Source organism: Callospermophilus lateralis, chromosome 1 (genome assembly GCF_048772815.1).
Source record: "Callospermophilus lateralis isolate mCalLat2 chromosome 1, mCalLat2.hap1, whole genome shotgun sequence".
Classification (NCBI taxonomy): domain Eukaryota; kingdom Metazoa; phylum Chordata; class Mammalia; order Rodentia; family Sciuridae; genus Callospermophilus; species Callospermophilus lateralis.
In genome coordinates this window covers 93,215,995-93,239,703 of record NC_135305.1, presented here as the reverse complement: position 1 = coordinate 93,239,703, position 23,709 = coordinate 93,215,995, and the positions used below count along the sequence as shown (strand labels likewise).

Genomic DNA, 23,709 nt, shown 5'->3' with positions numbered 1-23,709 from the left:
TATCATTTTCCATATCCTTCAGGTTGGGGGATAAGAACTGCGACCATTTAAAAACAGACCAACTTTGGTGAGTGCCACAGTCCTGAGTCATCTCTTACAAGTCTAAAAAGCACTGGGGGCTAGGTTGACACAATCCAGTCTCCTCTCCTCAGAACTTGCTTTGTGACTGCCAGAAACAGGAGGGCATCAGAGTCCTCCAGCCAAGAAGGGAGTGAAACCCTTCAGTGAAACTCTGCTTACACTTCTCCAACAATTTCGACTGCTTAAGGTTAGTTCTACGAATAAACAAATGGCATAGTAATTGACACCCCCAAAATAAAACACCTCATTTTAAAAACCTGACCAAGAAACGTGCATACATACATACATAAATCAACTCCCAGAAAATGGTGGAGGGGGGAGGAATAGTCCGCACTGTTCCACAGCCCAGAATGGAAGCAGTGGGAAATGAGCTGACCAAAGAACCAAATATAGTTTAAAAACAATTTTTCCCTTCCATATTATCAAATTGCTTAACCAATTCAAGAAAATCACTCCAATTTACCTCAGATTAGTGAACTACTGAAGAACATTGTTAATGAGCTTTTGAAAAAAAATATTTATTAGTATAAGGCATTGTCCTGAAGTGGCTGTAATTACTGGGATTAATCTTTTCTCAATGTGGTGTTAGAGACCAGACATAGTAGCAAGCTCAAATTGAGTGAAACTGTTGACAGGAAAAGGGAAGAACTGTGAAATGAAAATGTCCAAATAATGCTATGTACATATATGAGTATACCACAGCGAATCCGTATTTATATTTATCTATAAAGCACCAATTTAAAAATAAATAAATAGAGGGAAAACCAGTAGAATAGAGAAAGTAGAGAAGGAGAGGGGAAAAGAAAGTACTAGGACTGATATGGAGCAAATTATATTCCATGATTATGTCAAAATGAGCCCCACTATTATTTATAACTATAATGCACTAATAAAACCATTCAAAACTATTGTTTAGAAATTATTTTTAAACTTAAAAAATTAAAGTTCAAAAACTTTGCCAAAACTAAACGAAATTAAATAAAACAAAAATTGAATTTCATGTCAAGATAAGTTGTCTTTCCCTATTATATCCAAAATGTGGTATTTGTTCAACTTTTGATTGAATTACTCCTAAAACCAATTATAACAACATTATAACATAAAGTTTATATATAAACATAAAGTCTTTGACTTTATAAGATGATAAGCATGGCTCAACATAAAATGTTAAGAAAAAAATTATATAAAAAACATTTAAAAATTCTTTTTTATGAAGAGCTTTCCAGATAGTTTCTAATTTTCCTTTTAAGTTTGTCTTTGAAACAGGGGTTTTTAAAAAATATTTATTCTTAAGTTTTAGGTGGACCTAATATCTTTATTTTACATTTATGTGGTGCTGAGGATCGAGCCCAGTGCCTCCTGCATGCTAGGTGAGCACTCTACCACTGAACCACAACCCCAGCCCCAAAACAAGGGTTATTTAGAAACAAGATTTATACTTTCAAATAGACATTTTTGGTCATTTTTCCATTGTTTATTTCCAATTTCGATAGGTTATGATCAGCTAGAATGTATGGTAGAAATTAAAAATGAATTTCTTAAAATTTTCTTTGTGAACAGAGAAAATTTATTTGAGGTAGGTAAGGTTATTCTATTTCACATTCCATATACTAAAGATCCTCTATTGTATATTGCTTGTAGAATGTGTGTTATTTGTTCTTCTCTGTTATTACCTCTTTCCAGCTACTAGCAGGTGTTTTTATCAAGTTCTCCTTACTTTTCTGCTACTTTTTTTCTTATATACTTAGTAGTTATGTTGGCTGAGCTAAATTGTTTTGATTACTATATTTTCACCAATTTTGTCTACTCCATCATGTTATTTTTTTTAAACAAGTTGAAGCACTTTTAATGATCAACTTTAAAATTATTCCTGGCTATTTTTTTACATCCTTTTATGTTCATTTTCCTTTGTATGTTTCTTCTAAATAGAACATAGATAGATGAGTGAGGTTGTTTACATTTTTAATTTTGAAAAAATTCAAATTGACCAAAAAGTATAGAACAATGAACTTGCATTTATACTCAGTGTCTTATTCACCAACTGTTAACCTTTGCCACATCTGTTCTCTCTCTCCTTTCCCCATCGCAGCCAGCTGTGTGTGTCTGCAGTCCAGGAACTGGTTGTGACTGTGAGGTTTGCAGAGCCTTTGAGAACAAGCTGCAGGTTCTCTAACCAAATACTTCAGGGAATTTATCACTGATATAAATCCATTATCTCACAAACAGTCCATATTTAAGTTTCATTAATTCCCCAATTTACTGCCTTAAATATAATAATGGTTTTTCTACTCCAGAATCATGCATTGTATGTAGCTATCCTATCTCCTTCTTCTCCTTTAATCTTGAACAATGCCTCAGCCTTTTTTTGTTTCATGATATTTATATTTAAAGAGTCCAGGCCTGTCCTTCCTTTAGTATGGCTTCAAACTATAGGATGACCCAGTAGTTTGAAATTATATTCAGGTTATGAGTACCTGGCAGGGGTATGACCCAAGTGATCCTGTGACCTTCCTTGTGCACCACAATAGATATTACATGATGCTAGTTTTTACCACCATTGGTGATATTTGCATGGTTAATATGGTCCCACCAACCCCTGAAGCTACAATTTCCTCTTTTAATTAATAAGTAATCTATGAGGGTAATATATGAAACTATGCATATAGTTTTTTACAATTGCTTAATACCCACTGATGATTCTTATCTATATCATTATCAGGGTGGTTTTTAATTTATCTCTTGTCTATTTACCTTAGCCTGGTTATCTCTGTACCAAATGGAAGAATTAACCTTTTCATATTGAGTATAATAGCTCTAGTCTGGACTTCATTCCTTCCATATTACTTTATATGCACTGTTTATTTTGAATATTAGTTTGTTTTTCTTTCCCTTATTTTGCTGGTCTGATAAAGCTGCTATTTATTCTGCTATTCAAGTCTTTCCTTTGTTAACATGGAAGTTGTGTAGTTATCCAAAGCACTAATGCCAGCCATCTTTTTCCTGTTCCCAACATCAGATACACACATTCTGAATATGTCTTGCCTCTGGGACACCATTTCCCACCTTTCACACTCCATTCATGCCCCTTTCTGCAACATGCCCTTACAACATGCTCAGTTGCCTTCTTTATCACCTCCTTCCTCTGCTCTCTGACACCTTTGAACCATCTGGTCACACACACCCAACAACTTTCTAGGTTTTGTTGAGATAATTTAGAATCTGTCAGCACACATCTACCTCAAGAGTCCTTTATTAGCACTTACATAATTGAGAATTATGCAATGCGTGTATGCAGTGTGTGTGCATATAGATTCCAGGGTTTACTAACAACTGTTTTGCTTCTTTTTCCCTATAGTTTTTGTTTGACTAAGTCTCCAAATATGTTCCATGAGAGCAGTATGTAACTTTGCTGTACAGGCAACTTGTTGAATGAAGAGGTTTTAGTCTTTTTCTTAGTATTCTGATGACAGGTTCCATGTCAGTCAGATATTTCTCCCTTATAAATAGCTTCTTCTCAGTTGCTGCCAAGTGTGGAATTGGTGGAAGGAAGCCTCTGAAAGTCCAAGGGAAAATTCAAGCCAATAATAAAACAGGCTAAAAGCCAGGCTTCTTTTATCACACCACACACCTTAATTCTAACCATGTTAGTGATAAAATACTCCTAACAAAAGAAAAATCTTTTCTTTATCTGTATCCTCAATAATTCTTATAGTTTGTGTTGAATTTTAATAATATATATTTACCCTTTAAGTTTGCACATTTTTATTACTACCTTTTAATTAAAAACATGTCCTCTAATGGGGCCAGGAGTTATAACTCAGTAGTTATCTCATGCATGAGGCCCTGGGTTAGAAGACAGCACTGAAAAAAATAAAATCTTGTACATTGTATTCCATGTGGAAATATCAACCTCAGTAACAAACCTTGGGCCGTATTTCCATTTTTTGGAATTGTTCCAAAGTGGGACTTTTACATATCTCTTTCTATTAAATATGACTACAGACAAAGTTCAATATTGAAAGTATCATTAACGTATCTTCAAAAACTGATGTGATGCTTTTTAAAACCAAATACTCATTCCTGTGGTAGATATTTTTTTTATTTTAAAAACATCATTAAATAAATCTAAGCAGCATTAATCCATCACTTTTTTCACTTTAGACACTGTAATATTGATTTTTATTTTTTATTTATATGCTCATCTATACATATTCTATAAAAAGTCCTTTTAATGTCTATGTTTATTTTCTAGCATTGCTGATGACTTATTCAATAATTAGTAGTTAAAAATATTTTTATCATACATAGGAGGGGAATGTGAAGAAAATGACCTGCTCCCGATTTTAAACATAAAATATACTACCGGGTGCTTTATTCTGTCTCAAAATAGTGTGCACAGTTTCTTCCCACAATATTCCTGTATTTGTGTTTATTCATTGCAGGGCATGTTTTTTTTTCCTATTATTTGTTGAATTACAGCGTGTCCATCTGCTCTTTCTTCTCTGCATAAAATTTCTCTTATTAGCATATTGGTTCCTCAGGATATTCTCCAGATTGCTTATTTCTGCTCTCATGTTTTCAGTTTAGTATTTCTTCTTTCTCTTTGTACTTTGAGCTATTTCTTGTATCTGATTCCCATGTCATGAATTCAAGTCTCAGATAACTATCACACCTTTTGATTCTCCACTGAATTTATAGTTTAACTCAGGATTTTTATCATTCAAATGTGAAGTCTTTTTTAGATCTCAAGCACTATTATTATTATTCTATATGTTTTTATGACTTTTCTGCCTCTAGTAGGTCCTTTCCCTGAGTTTCAGGTATGAGCTGTATGTAGCTCTTCCTTTCTCTGGCTGCTGGGCTTCCGTAGGTTGCTGTCATTTTTCTTGATTGGATCACTGCGACATAGGTCTGGTTTGTGGTGTGTTAGAGTGGTGGAGGATTTACAGCAAAGGAGTCTCTAGGCCACAAGCCTGTGCTATAGAAGCCAGAAGGCTGTCATGTTCCTGTAAGAACAATTAGAGAAAAGAGTTCCCTTGGATTTCAAGGGCAGGGAATTCAATGATTCTAACAGCTCCATCATGTGTCCTTTTGGGGCTCAGGAAGAGCCTGTGAAGTCCAATATCACCCTTCCTTGAGTCTGTTTATTTTTCTCAAGGCCTGATGCTGTCTCCAGCTTCCTGCTTCCTGAGTCTTAGCTCAGGCACTGCCCAAGCCCTCACTGGAGACCACCACACCATCCTCACTTTCTCTCTAATTGAGAGCCTAAGCAGAATTTCAGGCCTCACCAGCAGCCAGCTGCTCATTAGTGCAATTCCATTTGATTCCAGAGACTGAAGAAAGTTGTGGCAACGGGAGTGGAGAGTCAGGGTTCAGAATGTGAAATGTCCTCATCCCAGAAACACGTTAGAGATTGCTTTAGGAAAGGTGTCTATTACCTTAATTAAAATGAGAATTTCACTAAAGAAAAAAAAATCAAGCTCTCTATAGCTATAACATGTATAAGAACACATAGAGAACTCACCAAGAATAGAAGAGATACCTTCTATGGACAGAGAAATATAATCGAGTTGGTTCCTGACAAAGGATGATTCAACTTATGATTTTTTCTGACTTTATGACAGAAACTGATGTACATTTCATAGAAACAACATTTTTCATTTTGAATTGTGATCTTTTCCCAGCTAGCAATATGCAGTAGGATCGCTCTTGAAGCTGAGCAGCAGTAGTGAGCTCTAAGATCACCAGGAAATACTGATCCTCTACAGTGGGCTTCATGGCTTATCCTGTGACTATGGGTAGCTTGGGTGTGTTAAATGCATTTCTATTTATGCTACTTTCAAATTATGATGAGTTTATTGGGATACAACTGGACAGTACATCAAAGAACATCTTCATATTATCGCAGATAGAAAATGTCACCTACACTCAATTTAAAGATTTAAAGCTGAAAGGGACCTCAGGGGTCATCTAATTATTCTCCATTTTTTACCTCCAGGACATAACATATAGTAGGATGTTAATAAATATCGGATAAATGAATGGATGCGTGAAGACTCTGCCAGTAACTACTTGTGTGACTCCGGGAAGTGTGACTAACAGAACCACATCTTCCTCATCTATAGGAAGACTGGAAAACAAGTAAATGACATTGCCCTCTGACTTCTTAATACATGGCAGATTAAGGAGACAGACATGGCCATAGGTAGAGTAAATCATGTGGAAAAAGCCCTCCAGTGGGAATCTGAAATGTGGGTGCCCATGCTGTGTGCTTCCCGTTCTCCCTCCCTCCCCTTTCAGCCAGCCATTATAGCAGGCACTACATCATTGGCATGGAAGATGTTTTCCCATAACATATGGTGTCACAAGCTGTGTTTGTCTATGCAGGAATAACCAACCTGGCATAGCCCTTGGCCTCTGCTGTCCTGGCTGTCCCGGACATAGCTCATGTTCATGGAGGGGAATCATCAATCATTCCCAGTCTAATTGTGTTGGCTTTTAACTTCCCTTCTGCCTCCTCCTGCATCCCCATTATTCAAAGAGGAGCATGAGGAGGCTCTTAGATGGGGAAGAGAGCAGTAAAAAGTAGAAGTGAACAAATGTGCAAATTACTCATGAGAGGTATTTGTCCTTAATCTTTTAGGTTCTGGGTCTACTTAAAAGATGTCAGATGGGAGCTTGGCGAAGTGGCCACTCCTGTAATCCCTGTGACTCAGGAGGCTGAGGCAGGGTGATAGCAAGTTGGAGGCCTCCTCAGCAACTTAAGAGTCTGTCTCACCATAAAAAATAAAAAGGGCTGGTGATGTAGTTCAGTGGTAAAGTGCTCCTGGGCTCAGGTATTTTTTTAAAAAATGGTATAAGAAGGAAGTGACAGCACCCATTAGGCCCTTCCTCCAGAACAAGCTATGGAAACCAGAATAAGTACGAGACAAGCATGCTCCACACCATCCCGTGCTCGCTACTTGTGGCGACTGCTCAAGGTAAACACAGGCCAAAGGCAAATAGGATCCCTAAGTTTAGTAAGAAAATACTGCAGACTTTTCTGAAGCAAGGTTATACAAACCTCATTCCACTCCCATCCTGCCAATTAAAATGCCAATTAAAGTGCTATTATGTGGGGGTCGAACAACTGGAGACAATTGTTTCTCCAAGTTTGATGTAATGGAAACTTATTACAGGGGAAGAGTACCAATGGAATGTGGACTTGTACCAAGTGCATGGAGCGTTTTTCAAGATGCTAGCTTTTGAATGGCTCAAAAATTCTGGTATAAAATCCAGTATATTTTTAAGCCTATTACTCCCAACCAAAATCTTCCCTTATTTACCCTGACAAAACAAAAAACAAACAAACAAACAACAAAAAAAAAAAACAGAAAAGAACCACTACCATTTACAAAGTCCTTTGTCAGCTGTTGATTTATCTTATCAGCCCCTCTGTCCTGCTAAAAACTTAGAAGTAATGATATTAGAATTTTCCCCTATCTAAAAAGTATAACCATCCGATGGGAACCAGCCAATGTAGCTACTCAAGAAAAGCTACCACAGATCATTATTAAGACAACAAGGAAAGTTCTAGAGATTCTCGAGCAGAAAATGCAATTAAGTGGGCTGCTGAGCAGCAGGGAGACACACCCCATGAAGCTTCAAGAATCAGATACTCTATATACATTCCTGTTCACCCCACTTTCTTTTAGGCATAGCTCTCACAACTGTTAAATGCTGGATTCTCCGAGTCTCCACAAGAGCAAAAGGTACACATACAGCATATAAAACCAGTATTCTGAAAACCTTTTATATTCACTTTAAAAATTTTTTAAATTCACTGACAAAAATGTGCAACCATTTTGTTGTCAGCAATTTATAACCAGCCTTAAATAAAACAGCATGCCTGATGTCTTCAGGGCTCAGGGAAGGTGGAAGGGGAATGTGGAGAGATGGAGAGAATACCGGGTTAGGAGGGATTATACACGATGTCAGGCTGGCCATGATGTCAGGCTGATGTTTCCCAGGTTTAGAAAAACAAGCTGGAATAAGTCTTCCTTTTCTAATGTTCCTGGCGTAAATATCAAACATTTTAGGCTGACTGGAAGAAAGCCGGTGGCTTCAAAATAAAAACATTTGCCCTTAAGTTTTGAGATTTTGGACATTACACTTTTATTATTTAATGACAAAAATAAATGATAATTTAATTGTCTTTGCTACCTGTCCTGCTTCTTCATTGTGGCCAAGGTGTCCAAGGTGTCATTAACTTCAGCCTCGGGTAGGTCTTCGGGTGGTTCGTTAGATTCTATATCCAGCTGAGCTTCTTCTAGGGAATCTGGTTTTTCATTTCCTGGAGATACAACTAGCACATAGCTTAATCCAGTTGTCATTAAAGACACAAAATCTTCAAAGTCAGGCTACAAAATAAAATGATAAAAATAAAATAATTCAGCCTCCTGAGATAGGTAGAGTAAAATGGCAGCCATGAAGACCAACGGAATCTTCTCCTTCATGATCACTGAGCATGGGAATTAAACCTCCTGTTTGCAATAACTTTTATTTTTCCAACACAGGAAATTAAGCCCAGAGGTACTTTCCACTAAGCTATATTTTGTTTTGAGATAGGGTCTCATTAAATTTCCCAGGTTGATCTCAAACTTTCCATTCTCCTGCCTCAGCCTCCCGAGTTCTTGGGATTAAAAATGTAAAGACATTTTTGAAGGATAAAATTCCACAGCTAGCAGGAATTGACTATAATGGCAGTCTAACAATTATTTTCAAACTTTAGGATGTTTCCATGTCATGTGCAGGGATTATTAAAGCACAGCATTCTGGAACTCAATCCCAGTGGTTTTGATTCAGTAGCCTGCTGGTGAAATTCATGAATTGAATTTACTCAATAATTCACAGTTGCTACTGATACAGCTGCTTTAACCCTTTCATTTTATAAATCTTTATACATGTGGAACCAGGAGGGGTGGTTCTTCAAATTGCAGCCAGTTCTGCAAGTTGCTATCAGATGGAACTTTCTGTGATGAGGAACATGTTCTTCTGCACTCTCCAACAGAGTAGCTGCATGTGGCTACTGAGCACTTGACATGTGATTAGTGCAACTGAGTCTCTGAATTTTTAACATCATTTATTTTTAATGAATTTAAATTCAAATGACCACAGTTGTTTAGCACCCGCCATCTTGGACAGTGGGTTTCTAGAAGATAGGTCTCCTGACTTTTAAGCCAGTGCACTTTGCAATATTTTCCAGCACTGTTTTCATCATATTTGTCTAGGCAAAAGATAATCTAAATAAACACAACCTGCAAGAAAGAACTTTAGGTAAAGAATGGTTTAAAACCATTCCTGTGGTGCTGAAGTTAAGGAGAGTCTTCACTGGAGGTACACGTCTAGAGGACATAATAAAAAAGAGATATTCATTCCAAGGAAACTACCAGACCATTCTGCTTTGCTGGGGTATAACTACTTCTATCTTTGGAGAGATTTTCCCAAAGTCACTGTCTTTGGCCTGACCAAGATATGGACACTATCAAGTACACCTGCAGCTTAGTTGACTAGACCTACCCATTTGCTTTTCTGTAATGAAGCTCATAGGAATCACTGTGTTTGAATATATTTAAATACACAGTGGCTTTTTTTTTTTTAATTTCTTACCTCGTCTTCTATTTGACCGTAGAAGTCCCTCACTTGTCCTTCAGTGAGGATCATTGCTTCCTCTACTTCTATAACATATCCTTCCTTGATAATCTTCAATGAAATAGAGCAGAACAAGGCATGATGCAGATTATAGGTAAATCAAGTTAAGGACATTTACTTCCTGGGTTTGAAGCACCCAGATTTTAATGCATTTCATGTAAAGACCTTAGAAACATCCATAGGGCTCTAGGTTTGAAGTGGCTCTGAAATATGTGAGAAGGTTCTTTTTTGCCTCCTAGATATCCAAGTTTTCAAAGCCTGAACCAGGACTGCAAAATATTTCCATTAAAATGAAACTGGCTCAAAGGATCATGAGTTCAAAGCCAGACTCATCAATTTAGTGAGGTTCTAAGCAATTTAGCAAGACTATGTCTCTTAATAAATTTAAAAAAGGGGAAGGATGCTGGGGATGTTGCTCAGTGGTTATGTACCCCTGAGTTCAATCTCTAGTACGAAAATGGGGGAGGGGAGGGAGAGAACTGCCTCAAAATAAAAAAAAAAAGACTTAATTTCAAGTGACAACATTACAGCTTTCTAGATCACTCACAAAAACATACTTACAAGCATTTCTTGAGCATATTCAAAGTTGTTTGAACTTTATATCTTAATTTTTGAAGGTCATAACTCCTAATCTGTTTTTAGACAACATACTCTTTGGCAACAAAAAATATCTATGATGTTAGGAATTAAGAATTACCATGTTTTACTTGTTTGAGTAAAAATTGCATTTGATGACAAATTCGGTTTTCATGTCATTCATATGTGATAAAATGTAACAAAGAAAAGCTTTGAGGCAAATATGACAAGCCCAATGAGGTCCTATGTGATCATATAAAATTTCATTAATTGTTGCCAATAATACCACCTCAATTTTATTTGGGAGCATCCAGGACCAGGTGCATCCTGCTTCAGTTATGGACATAAAAATTCTACTGGTTCCATTATCTTCGCTGACACTGTAGAACGTTACTTACATCTTAGTGACCCTCTCTTCATTGACCCCCATTTAAAAACTGAAATAATGTTTTGTCAAGTCACATAGTAACTGACAACAGAAAATTGAATCCAAGCAACATTTAGGCTTGATAACATGTCCCTTACTATAGTCTTAAACTGTTGCATGTTCATTTGCTTTTATTCAAAATATTCCTTACATTTTTTTTTCTGTCCTGTTACATAGCTTTCACTGTACTGAAGAGAAGAGGGGTTTTTAGCAGACATTTATTACATCTCTGAAATGTGTTCATCATGCCAGAAACAAAAAATTCAGATATAATAATGACTAATAAGACTGCCTTAACTGAATGAACCAGGCAGTTTTGGAAATCTTCACAATGTGGCTATTAAAACATAAGGAACAGTAAACCATTGATGTGAGATACTATTTTTGAAACACTTGATGAAGAATAGCTAATGTATAAAGTAATAGGGTAGTTAGGTGCCACTCCAGTCCCCCACATACATACCAAAATCTGGAGAAAAAGTGCTCACCTTAGAGAGTGCTATTAATTAAATTGACATAAAAATGGGACAAATAGTATATGTCCTGTCACCTGCATGATAGGAAGTTCATCAAGAAATGTCCAATCCCACCTTACATAACTCCCCATGTGACCTCTTCTATTGCACATGCAACTTTCCTTCAAATTGCAATATAATTTTGTTGTCTCAACACCATGTCCTTATTCAGGGCTCAGGAAACCACAGGCTGCTGTCAAAATATAGCCCATTGCCCTTTTTTGTAAATATAGTTTACAACATAACCATACCCATTCACTTACATATTATTTATTGCTGTTATTGGAGACATTATGCAGCCCAAAATGAAAATAGTTACTATTTGATCCATTATAGAAACAGTTTACTGACCTCAGAATTATAGTATAATTTTCATATATATACACATATACATACACACATATAACATATGGAAATATATTTATATATATTATTACATTATATGATATTATATATTAATATAATTATTTGCATAATTATATTTACATATTAATATGTGTACATATATTTTATATATATGCATGGAATTCAGGGAAGGCATAAATGATTAAATGCAAAGGAAACCAAGGCATTGTCATTAATGAGGACCAGGAATTAAACTAGGGATGCCTAACCACTGAGCCACATCCCCAGCCCTTTTTTATACTTTTTGAGACAAGGTCTCAATAAGTTCTTTAGTGCCTCACTAAGTTGCGGAGGCTAGGTCTTAACTTGCAATCCTGCCTCAGCCTCCCAAGCTCCTGGGATTATAGGTATGTGTCACTGTGTCCAACTATTTATATATTTTATGAAAGATTTATTTTGGCTCTAAAACAAAACATTAATCATTTCTTAAGTTATTGTTTATTGAAAAGAATCATATATTGGTAACAACATACAAGGAATAAAGCAAGTTAATGTAAATTTATAACAGAACTGCATTGCTAATAATTAAATAACAAGAGTATTTATTACAATCCAATATAAGAAAGACAATTTTTTACAATTTAATAATAGAGTAGCCTTTTTAAAAGGAGGATGCATGATTAAATGGAGACTTTGTTATGACAGAATGCTCAAAGCCTTTAGAGGAAACTAATACCAGGAAGCAGTTCATTGGGTTTTATTCTAAATAACAAGCTCCTCTCCAAATTGACAATTAATATATTATTATTGTACAATTAATTTAAATGGTTGTTGGTAAATACTACTTACTTTTCCAAATAGCACTTACTTTTTTTTTAATTTCCAAAGCTTTATTATTAACCACAGCATCAGGTTTGATAAGAATAATAGAGTAATGTTCCTCTAGAAATGAAAAAAAAAAAGAATTTAATTTTCTTGGCACCAAATCAGGATAATGAAGCATCGGGCAATTAGAAATGCAAATTCCTAATGCCCTGTGAATTTCTGACCATTGATAGCTTTGCATCTTATTTTGGCACTTCAACTCCCATCAGTAGTTTTGATGGTGCTTCAACTAATAAGATAGTTGATATCTTATTGAGGGGCACTTGGAATCAAAGCACAGATCTTATATTTACATGCAAGGAAAACATTCATGAGAGTTCTTAAGAAGGAGGCAAAAATTGATTGAGTGGAATCTAGTGGTTTTAATGTAATTCACATGTATTAAAACACATCTACAATCTATCTAGTTCAGTATCACCAGTGAGTAAAGATTTAACCATGCACTATGCAGCAGAAAGTGGACAGAATCACCACCCATGAATTTATCTGCATTCTTATGACTTTTACTGCAAACCCACTCAATAAGGGTAGCAATTTGCTCTTGTTGCCTCCAGAGAATGAATACACACACACACACACACACACACACACACGGAATTCAGGGAAGGCATAGAATGATTAAAGGCAAAGGAAACCAAGGCATTGTTTGAAGGATGAAGGATGAAGTATAGAGCCAGGTGTGGTGACACACACCTGTAATCCCAGCAACTAGGAAGGCTGAGACAGGAGGATCGCTAAGTTTGAGGCTAGTCTCAGCAACTTAGCAAGGCCCTCAGAAACTGAATGAGACCCTATCTCAGAAACTGAATGAGACCCTGTCTCAAAATAACAATTACAAAAAAAGGAAAAGGAATAGTACACTGCTATCCACATTAGTTAAAGGAGATAGAATCTAATTGTCCTGCAGAACCTTTGAGGCAAGGGAAACAGAAGAGGGTGCCTTTTAACAACCAAGTCTTTCAAGGCATTCATCATTATTTATCTGCCCTTACTGAGTAACATTGATGTTGTTACCAAATATCGTTGCTACAAAATAAGCACCCCGGTACGGAAAACCCTTCCCATTACTTAAAGTAAATTTGCTTACCTACATTATCGCCATGTGCTTCCTCATTCTCTTCTGAATCTAAATCCATGAGCAAAATTTCATTATACTGTGAAGGAGAAATGCAAGTAAGACACAATTCTTTTAATCTGATGGTGAAAGAGTGTTTAGAAATTATTTTTTGTTGTTGTTTCTAACAAATATTTTGCTAATAAGAAAAAGGTAGAGTGAAAACGTGCCTTGATTCACATTGCCCAAATGCTTCCCAGAAAGGCTGTAACATTTAGGCACTTAGATAGTTATAAAGCACTACAGTTTGGATAGTGACTCCCAAAGGCCCATGTGTTCAGGGCTTGGTCCCCAGCCCTTGTCCTTTAAAAGGTGGTGATGGGCAGTTAACTAACACATGAAGTTAGGAAAACAAGAGAAAGGTAATGCATTTTAAAAATTAAATTAGACATTCATTCATAGTGTTACCTCAGGGCGTTCCATTTCTCCTGCTATAATCTTCCTCTCTTCATTGATCAAGTTAGTTACCTTTCTATTAATAAGAGGTGCATTTGCACCCTCAATTTTTGCAATGATTTTTCCATTCTATAAGAGAAAAGAAAACATGGAAGAAACTCTCATTTTCAGAATATATCAAAAATTAACATAATCTGAACCAGGTCACCCCTCCCTGCCCCTCATCCTCATTAATCTTTCAGCTATCATAATCAGCCATTTTTTAAAGTAAGATATCAATGATGTGAAGGTTTTATTAATTTGACAAACCAAACTCTTCGGGTTCTGCGTCCAATTTGCCTGTCCTTCCACCACCCAGGGCATGCCAGTACCCTCCTGCACTGTGCCATCACTCAATAGGAGAACTCACTTGCACTCTCTCCTGTGGAACCCTTGCTTTAAATATGAAAGATCCTGGACAAGCCTCCCAACATTACCCTCCCAAGTTATTTCCCCTTTTGTCTGTCTTTCAACTCATAGATAATAAACATCTATTTCCTGGCATGGTAGCAGGCATGATGGCATGGAATAAGAGGGCTCATAAATTAATTTGCAAAACAAAACAAATACAACCCATAAAACCACAAACACATGTGGAATAGCAACCATGATGGGTGCCACTGAGGGCTGCAAAGCACTTCAGAGCACCTACCAGAATATGTCCGGGTCAAGCAGATCTGGAAAAGTACCTCTCAATCTCAAGAAGTGATTCTTGGTTTAAAATATGACAGGTAAGAGACAGCAAGGTAAAAAAGAAGAAGGAATAGCATGATATGAAGAAGGAATAGCAGATGCAAGGGTGTAAGCTTGAAGGAAAGACCTGCCAAAGGTGAGGGGGCGCTTGGTAGGACATGAAGCCCAGCACTTATGAGGAGCCAGATATGAAGAGCCTTGGAGCCTCAGAAGGCTGCAGCCTTCATCCTAAATACAGTAGGAAACTACTGGAGCATGTATTTAAACAGACTGTGACCACAAGTAGAATTGTTTTTTGTAAAGATTATGTTATCCATTGTATGGAGAAAGGGAAGAGGCAGAGCAAGAGAAGATGTGTGTATTCATTTTAGGAACTGCTCTAGAGATTGCTCAGCTTATGGCAGAAGTGGTGGAGATGCAAACAGTGGAAAGAGGTAAATGGGTGTGGGAGACTTGGTCAGTGAAATGGACAGGTCCAGGGTATAGTTTGGATTGGGTGGAATATAAAGAGAACCTTTTAAAAATTGATAAATTATGAATTATAATGTCATTTTCCAAGTGAGGAGAGCCTGGGAGAAGAACACATTTGCAGGGATGAAGACTTGGTGTTAGATAATTTCATTGGAAGATGACTTTGAGAAAGCCAAGAAGAGATGTCAAGGCACTGGTTGGGCCCTCAAGTCATGAGTTCATAGTAAAGCATTTATCTGAGGATGAAAACTTGAGTTATTGATAGATACTGATAATTGCAAGTGTGTACAGAGGGAATTTTCTGAGATGAGTATCGATATCTAATAGCTGAGTAAGGAAGGGTGAACCTGCAAAAGAGTAGGAGGAGAACAGCATCCAGGAAAGTGAAAGAAAAACCAAGTCACACAAATAAAAAGAAGTACCTATGACATTTGCAGGAAAATGGATGGCATTAGAGCAGATTATGCTGAGTGAAGTTAGCCAATCCCAAAAAAACAAATGCCGAATGTCTTCTCTGATATTAGGAGGGTGGCTCAGAATGGAGAAGAGAGGAAGAGCATGGGAAGAAGATTACCTCTACATAGGGAAGAGGGATGGGAGGGAAAGGGAGGGAGAAAGGGAATTGCATGGATGGTGGAAGGAGACCCTCATGGTTATACAAAATACATGTATGAAGATGTGAGAAAAAAAAAAGAATAGGGTTACCCTAGATTAGGTAGAGAGAAGTGATGGGAGGAGAGGGGAGGGGTTGGAGAGATCGGAAGGATAGTAGAATGAAACAAACATTATTATTACTGGGTGTATATATGTGAATGCATGACCAATGTGATTCTGCAACCTGTACACTCAGAAAAATGAGATATTATATCCCATCTGATTCAAATATATGATATGTCAAGGTCATTGTACTGTCATGTGTAACTAATTAAAACAAATAAATAAAAAAAGAAGTACTTGTATTAAAAAGGAGGGCATGATCACCATGGAAAGACATTTGAGAGGTACAGTGAGGAACACCTAAGTGTGCCCATTTTATTTAGCCACAGGCCAGTGACTAGATCCATCAGCAACAGTCATTTGGTGGAATAACCAGACAGAAATCAGAATGAATGAACTGAGGATTTAATGGGGACAGAAGAAATAAAGTAAATATAAATATTTAAATTTTTGGAGAAATTTAGGTACAGCTTAAAATGGGTGGTAGGTGGAAAAATGTATGTCATGGCATCCAAAAGGGCTATTATCTTCAACTGAAAAGATGCAATCATACTGAAAAGTCAGTGAGAAAGATCCAGTTGAGAAATGCTTAAAGGCAAGCTGAAATTCTAATTACCATGTCCCATTAAAAGAAACCTTTCAACAGTTCTGTTGGGAAAAACTTTTCCTGCTCCAAGTTGCTGGAGTGAATTTACTGTCAGCTAGGAAAGCTGACCAATATCAAGGGTCCTTGTGAGAATGTTTGAATAAACAAGGAATATGCCTGATGACAGTTTTGTGGTCAGAAAATGAGATTTTTAAATTAGTGGCTATGGATGTGGAAGAACAGTGATAAAGATGTCAGAGAAATGAATACTGAAATGAGTACATGAAAATGAACTTTCAGGAGGAATGTCCATTGGTAGAAAGGAGGTCAAGAATGGAAAGGCTTGGATGTAGCTTGGGTTGCCAATGCAGACACTGAGGTCACCAGGATGTTGAAAGGATTTGGGTTTGAGAATAAAACTTTGAGTCACATGCTAAAGTCTTCCATCAATAGCAAAAATTATTTGAATCTGGAAGAAGACAAAGACGTCCATTCTCACTACTCCTATTTAATATAGTGCTAGAAATTCTAGCCAGAATAAATAGGCAAGAAAAGGAAATAAAAGGGATGAAAATAGGAAAGAAAGAAGTCAAATTATTACCATTCACAGATGATGAATATTTGATGTTCACAAATATTCTGTGATATGATGATATGATCCTATTTATAGAAGATCCAAAAACTCTACCAAAAGTCTGCTGGAGCTAATAAACAAATTTGGCAAAGTAGCAGGTTCCAAAGAAAAAAATGAAATAACGGCATCTGCAAGAAAATGGATGTAAGTAGAGACCATCATGTTAAGTGAAATAAGTCAAACTCAGAAGGTTAAGAGTTGTATGTTTTCTCATATGCGGAAGCTAGAGAGGAAAAAGGAAAATAAAGGCAGGGGTGGATCTCCTAAAAATCAAAGGTTGATCAGTAAAGGAAAGGGACCAAGGGGTAAGAGGAAGGAAGAAAGGTGGAATGATATTGGCCAAATTATATCATTATATTGCATGCATTTACAAATATACAGCAACAAATCCCATCAATAAGTACAACTATAATGTACCAATGAAAATGTAGGAAAAAGTCAGGGCAGAGGTGCACACCTATAATCCCAGCTACTCAGGAGGCTGAGGCGGACAGATTGTGAGTTCAAAGCCAGCCTCAGCACCTTAGTGAGGCTCTAAGCAACTTAGCAAAACCCTATCTCAAAATTTAAAAAATAAACAAATAAATAAATAAAGGGCTGGAGATGTGGCTCAAGGGTTAAGCACCCATGGGTTCAGTTCCTGGTACCAAAAATAAAAAAATGATTGAAGGTCAGAAACTGAAAGGAGTCAGATGGAGAGAAAGGAGAATTAGTTAAACATAATAAGAAAGAAAAGAAAGTAATTGAAGAAGTGAGAGGAAGCAACAGAAACATTTCACTACTAGATTTGACAGCCTGTGAGCTGCAGGTAAAATGTCCTAAGGAAGGAGCTAAGTTTAAGGTAATTCAAGGAATGAAAACAAAAGGTTGGAGACAAAGATCTTGGGAAGTTTGCTAATTGCGTAAATTGATTCCAGATGCCCTGCAGTTGGACCATTTGTATCACAGGAGGAGAACTGGAGACCTGGGTCAGGAGAAGCATGAGTGTGGGGAGGGTGAGCTACATGTGGCTGAGAAAGGACACGTGCTTACAGCTTACACTTTGGGTACTGACTACAGGCAGTAGAGAATATGGCCTGACCATCTATTTCAGGAGAGTGTATAGGGTGTACTGATCATACCTGATTCAGATGGCCAAGTGATGGTCACCCCAGAGCTCTAAACTCCGCTTGGGACCTACCTTCCCCGTTTTTCTTGCTTGGTACCAGGCTTCTAACTGCTACCTGCAGCTAGAGTCTCCTCATGTGACCAGGAACCACCAAGTTCATCCCTTTCTTTGTGTAGTAACTCATTCTGTTTCCCTCAACTACATCTAGGCCAGGGGCCTGCAAACTATGACTCAGAACAAAGACTATATTTCAGAAATACAGTCTTTTACAGGAAAGGTGATTGATTTGTTATCTAAGTCATCTCCTACATATTCAACTTAGAAGGGTCTGGGGATATAGTTCAGTTACAATTTTTTTTTCATTCAATCAACCTAGTAATTCCCTTCCTAGAAAGTTGCAAAAGCATTGTTTAAAAGAATCAAAAAATACACCCGAGAAATATTTTTAATAATTATTTTAATATGGAAAGTAATTATCCCACACTATCCCAGGTCCCATCCATCTCCTTTAGAAGACAACAATCTGGGTTCTTTGACTGTAGCAAAGGTACACAACTTAGCACCTACAGATTCCACTTTTATAAAATAGTGATTATGTTTTTCTGATGGTAAAAGATGTGTGTTCATCACAGAATATTTGGAAAATGCAGAAAAAAATTAAAGAAGGAAAAATATCCATTCTCTCTCCAAACATAGAAAATTACTATGACATTTTCTCTTGTCTCCTTTCTATGTGTTTGTAAATACAGAGATAAAAGTAATATGTGTTACAAAATAGTATTATACAATACTTTCTAGGATGGGTACGCATGAATATTTATAGCCAATTTTCTCCTACTAGGTTATCTGAGTAATTTCTAGTTTTCATTTCTGTAAATACTTCATCATACAAATCTGATGATTTCTTTAGTGAAGGTTAACATCATTTTGTTTTTCTTTTCTCTGATCAGTGTGGCATTGTCTAAGCTCTTCAATCCATTACAGCTCCCAGAGGTCAAATTATAAAAAGCATTAATAGACAAGCAGAGATAAGGCAAACATGGTGCAATTACTATCATCAGCAAATATTTCCAGGGCAATTTCACTACGCCTGTTGCTCCTACACTGCAAACTGGAAAATTGAGAAAATAAATGTTATACTCACGAGACTTAAGAGAAAAACAGGTTCACATTTATCCTTAAACGAATGCAAAGTTACAATGCTGTCAGCTTCTGCCTGGAAAAAAAAGTAAATGTTTTACATGATGAAAAACTATATCCAAGTCATTTGCTACACTCTGGTAAAACAATGTAGAGATACTTACAATTTTTATGTTTACTGTGACATTTTCTGGGTATGTTATAGTTGCATTAAGGATCAAATTGCATATACTAGCAATTCAAGCTCTGCATCATTTGTCATCAATGTCACTCTCACTGTTCCCCTTTATGGTACCCAGCCTTCAGTCAAACTCATTTCTTGGTCTTTTCCTTCTTCCTTGCCTGGTCCCAACCTTAATTTTCAACCCAGTTCAAGTATACTTCCTCCAATGAGTCTCTCTTACTTTTCCTGCTACAAATCATTTCTCACTCCACACTGCACTTGATTTCCCTCTGCTGGGCACCTATTGTCCTTTTCCATAGTGTACTATGGATGCGGTCCTCTCTCACCCACTGAGTAAGGAAAGCCCTGTGTGTGGATACAGTATTCCATATCCAAATGTTATCTCAGCTCTCCCCTTCTATCAGCCGCAGGGCCATACCACAAGGAACTCACCAAATGCTTCTTGAATGAACTGGCAGTCAAATTGTGAAGTCTTTCATTTTTATGTTTGCAATTTTCTCGCAAACTTCAAGTTGTCCTAAGCTGATTATGTACAACTATATATTAAGTAACTGTCTTCCTCCATACTAACAGCACCTGCTGATCCAGCCATCAAAGTGAGGGCATGTTAGACATTTCAGACTGCTATAACAAACTGCATGGCTTAAAAACAAGCGAGTATTTCTCACAGTTCTAAAAGCTGGAAATCCAAGACCAGAGTGCCAGATGATCAGATTTATGGTAAAGGACTTTATTCTAGAAAGGTCTACACTTGGGTAGCTATGTTAATGGATATATTGACTTCTATGGAGCAAGCTGAGGGAGTCTGTGTTCCCAGGTGCTACTGGGTGGACACAGCCTGAGGCCTCCAGGAAGCACTGTCTCTACTATCATCTCTGCTATCAGCCTTCCTCTCCTGAAGATGTTGAGCTGTGCTGAAATGGAAGCCTAAATGGTCTGTTTTTCCACACATACCACCTCAGCCTGCACATAGTGTGCAGTGCACCTACATACCCCTGCTCTGTTCCTATTCAGACTCTATAAACAGCAGGAATTTAATGACTCTAACCTCTTTGACCACAGCATCAAATTCTGCTTCCTGCTTATCTAAAGATTCCTAACTTTTTTTTTAAAGAGAGACAGAGAGAGAGAATTTTAATATTTATTTTTTAGTTTTCGGCAGACACAACATCTTTGTTTGTATGTGGTGCTGAGGATCGAACCCGGGCTGCACGCATGCCAGGCAAGCGCACTACTACTTGAGCCACATTCCCAGCCCCTCCTAACTTTTTTATGCTCAAAGTTTCTTTCCAGATAACTTTTAACAGGTGGGCTTCCAGATAGACTGGCAGGTGAGCAGGGAACCTGCCTGTTGTCAGCCTCTCCCCATTGGCCTCAATTTCCCCCTGGACACTGAAGTTTCCCTAACTTTTAGCCTGTGAACTTACACTCCTACTTCTTTCAGACAGACTTCCCTCATTCCAACCCCCAGGATGCCCAAGAGTTTTTTATTTTAAAGACAGGGGGGAAAACACAGAATATTTATTACATAATAAAGACATGGGAATGTTAGGCGCCCAAAAGAATTTTCTGCTCCTCAGTTCTCTGTGATTCCATCTGCCGACTGCTGGACACTTCCAATATTGACCTTAACTTATGCCTACCCTGGTGGATCACATGTGAAATCCACTTCGGTCTATGTTTTCTGCTCTCTGAACTTTGTTTCTCCTCTTTGCCAAGAATCAGATCTAGATTTGAGTCAAATCTAGATTTAGATTTCAAATCTAAATCAAATCACATCCTAGCTTTTTAAAAGAACGTGGCCTGATTTTTGAGTGAAGAGTGAAGCAGGTTGTTAAAAAAGCTTGCCTTTTCAAAAACCCGCAAAGCCCAGAGAATGAAAACACAAGCCATGGCCTATAAGAAAATATTTGCAAGAGAAATGTTTGACAAAGGACTGTTAATCTAAATGCACAAAGGAAGTTTAAACGTTAATAGTAAGAAAACAAAACCAAAAAAATGGATGAAAAAAAAAATGAGCCAAAGACATTATCAGACACCTGTTTTAAGAAAAAAGAATATGCAGGTGTCAAATAAGCATATGAAATGATGTTCCAAATCATGTCTTCAGAGAAGTGAGAGTTAAAACAACAAGGAGCCAGGCAGGGTGTCATATGCCAATAATACTAGGGATTCAGCAGGCTGAAACAGGAGGATTTCAAGTTCCAGGCAAGCTTTGACAGCTTAGAGAGACTCTGTCTCAAAAAAAAAAAAAATTAAAAGGGCTAGGATTTAGTCAGTGGACAAAGCACTCCTGGGTTTAATCCCAGTATGAGAGAGAGACAGACAGACAGACAGAGAGACAGAGATACACAGAGAGCTAGATCACCACATACTTATTAGAATGCCCCAAATCTGGAACCCTGATATCACCAAATGCTGGCGAGGATGTGGAGCAGGAAGACCCACTGCTCATTGGTGGTGGGAATATAAACAATTCAGTCCCTCAGGAGGACAGTTTGGTAGTTTCTTATAAAACAAAATATAGTTTTACCATATGGTCCAGCAATCACTCTCTTTGTTATTTACCCAAATTAGGTTAAAAACATGTCAACACAAAAAACATGAAGTTTATAGCAACTTAATTCGAAGAGGCCAAAACTTGGAAAAAGCCAAGACATTCTTCTGAAGGTGAACAGATAAACTAAAGTATATCCAGTCAATGGAAGGTTTTCCAATACTAGGAAGAAATGATATCAAATCAGGAAGACATGGAATAAAGCTTCACTGCATATTACAAAGTGAAGAATGCCCGTCTGAAAAGGCCTCCTAATAGCATGATTGCAACTATATGATATTCTGGAAAAGAGAAATCAGGGGTTTCCAGGGACTTGGTGAAAAAGAGGACTGAATAGTTAGAGCCTGAGTACTGTTGGAGCAGTGAAGCTGTTCTGTATGATACTATAATGATGGACACCTGTCATGATCCATCTGCTAAATCCCACAGATGAATCAACACCAAGAGGGAGCCCTAATGCAAACCATGGACGTTGGCAGATAATGTTGTTTTCAGGTAGGTTTGCTGATTGTAATAAATGTACCACTCTGTTACCAGATTTTGATAGTGGGGAAGGCTGTGGGTGTGTAGAAATAAGGGAAGTGTGTACTTTCTGCCAATTTTTCTGTGAACCAAAAACTGCTGCAGAATAACACCAATATAAATTTAAATTGTTTTAATGAAAGAAAAAAAATGACAATTATCATACTATTCCATGATACCCAACAAACAGCTTTTGTAGGCCTTGTTCTAAGGGCACACACTGAACATGAGGATCAGATGATATAAAACAAGTCAGTAGACAGGTATCCATTGTTGCACTTTTCCAATGTTTACAGTCATGGCATGTAACCTCAACATTATAGGAATCAGATAAAAACCACATTCATTTTCAGATATGGTAGAACCAAATTGGAAAACTGCAAAGTAAACATTGTCTATTTTGAAAAACGGACAGGTTTTTAAATTAAGACTACACTTAAACGATTCGAGGGTACTTAAAACACTCACGAAAATAGGAGAACAATAGTTCAGTGAACAAGAAATCCTTACAACAACAAAATGCAGAATTTCGTCTTCGTTGAGCTCATTTTTCAGTTTCCTGAATAAAGCTTGCACTGCTTTGCAAGGTCCACACCAGGCTTGGTAAACATCAATTACTAGAAGATGATAATAGTTATGAAAGAACAGAGTCAAAGAATCTGGAAATAGCATATCCCCATGCTGCATCCCCCGCCAGGGCAAAGATGGCAGAATTTCAGTGGAGAAAGGACTTTGCACACTGCTATGAAGTGCACTGAGACAAACCCTGATGGCCAGAGAACCGGGTAGCCCTGTACCTGTTAAGCCTTTGTTCTGCAACATGTCATCCCACTGGCTTTGACTATTGATGACTGTCTGCAAAAAGCAAGGCACTGTCAAAGGTCTCTGAATGACTGTCAGGGCATCAGGGAAATGGGCTGCTGACGCATCATACCCACCTGTAACTGGACTTCTCGCTTTTTGCTGGCCATTGATCTACTTTCACATGGCAAAGGAAGAAAAATACAAAACATTAAGGGAAAATTTAAA

The 23,709-nt window shown here is 37.3% G+C and overlaps 1 protein-coding gene across 1 annotated transcript in view; it reads right to left on the bottom strand.

The window, feature by feature from the left end:
- Nme8 (NME/NM23 family member 8) overlaps nucleotides 1-23,651 on the bottom strand; it is a 66,305-nt gene extending 42,654 nt beyond the window's left edge. Inside the window, exons 1-9 of the mRNA XM_076853967.2 lie at nucleotides 23,619-23,651; nucleotides 23,478-23,535; nucleotides 23,191-23,297; nucleotides 19,422-19,493; nucleotides 14,042-14,158; nucleotides 13,607-13,673; nucleotides 12,503-12,576; nucleotides 9,730-9,822; nucleotides 8,284-8,480 (exon numbers count right to left, since the gene is read on the bottom strand). Coding sequence (XP_076710082.2) covers nucleotides 8,284-8,480; nucleotides 9,730-9,822; nucleotides 12,503-12,576; nucleotides 13,607-13,673; nucleotides 14,042-14,158; nucleotides 19,422-19,493; nucleotides 23,191-23,297; nucleotides 23,478-23,535; nucleotides 23,619-23,651 — 818 coding nt within the window. The remainder of the gene's footprint in view (nucleotides 1-8,283; nucleotides 8,481-9,729; nucleotides 9,823-12,502; nucleotides 12,577-13,606; nucleotides 13,674-14,041; nucleotides 14,159-19,421; nucleotides 19,494-23,190; nucleotides 23,298-23,477; nucleotides 23,536-23,618) is intronic.
- Between the last annotated feature and the right edge of the window lie 58 nt (nucleotides 23,652-23,709).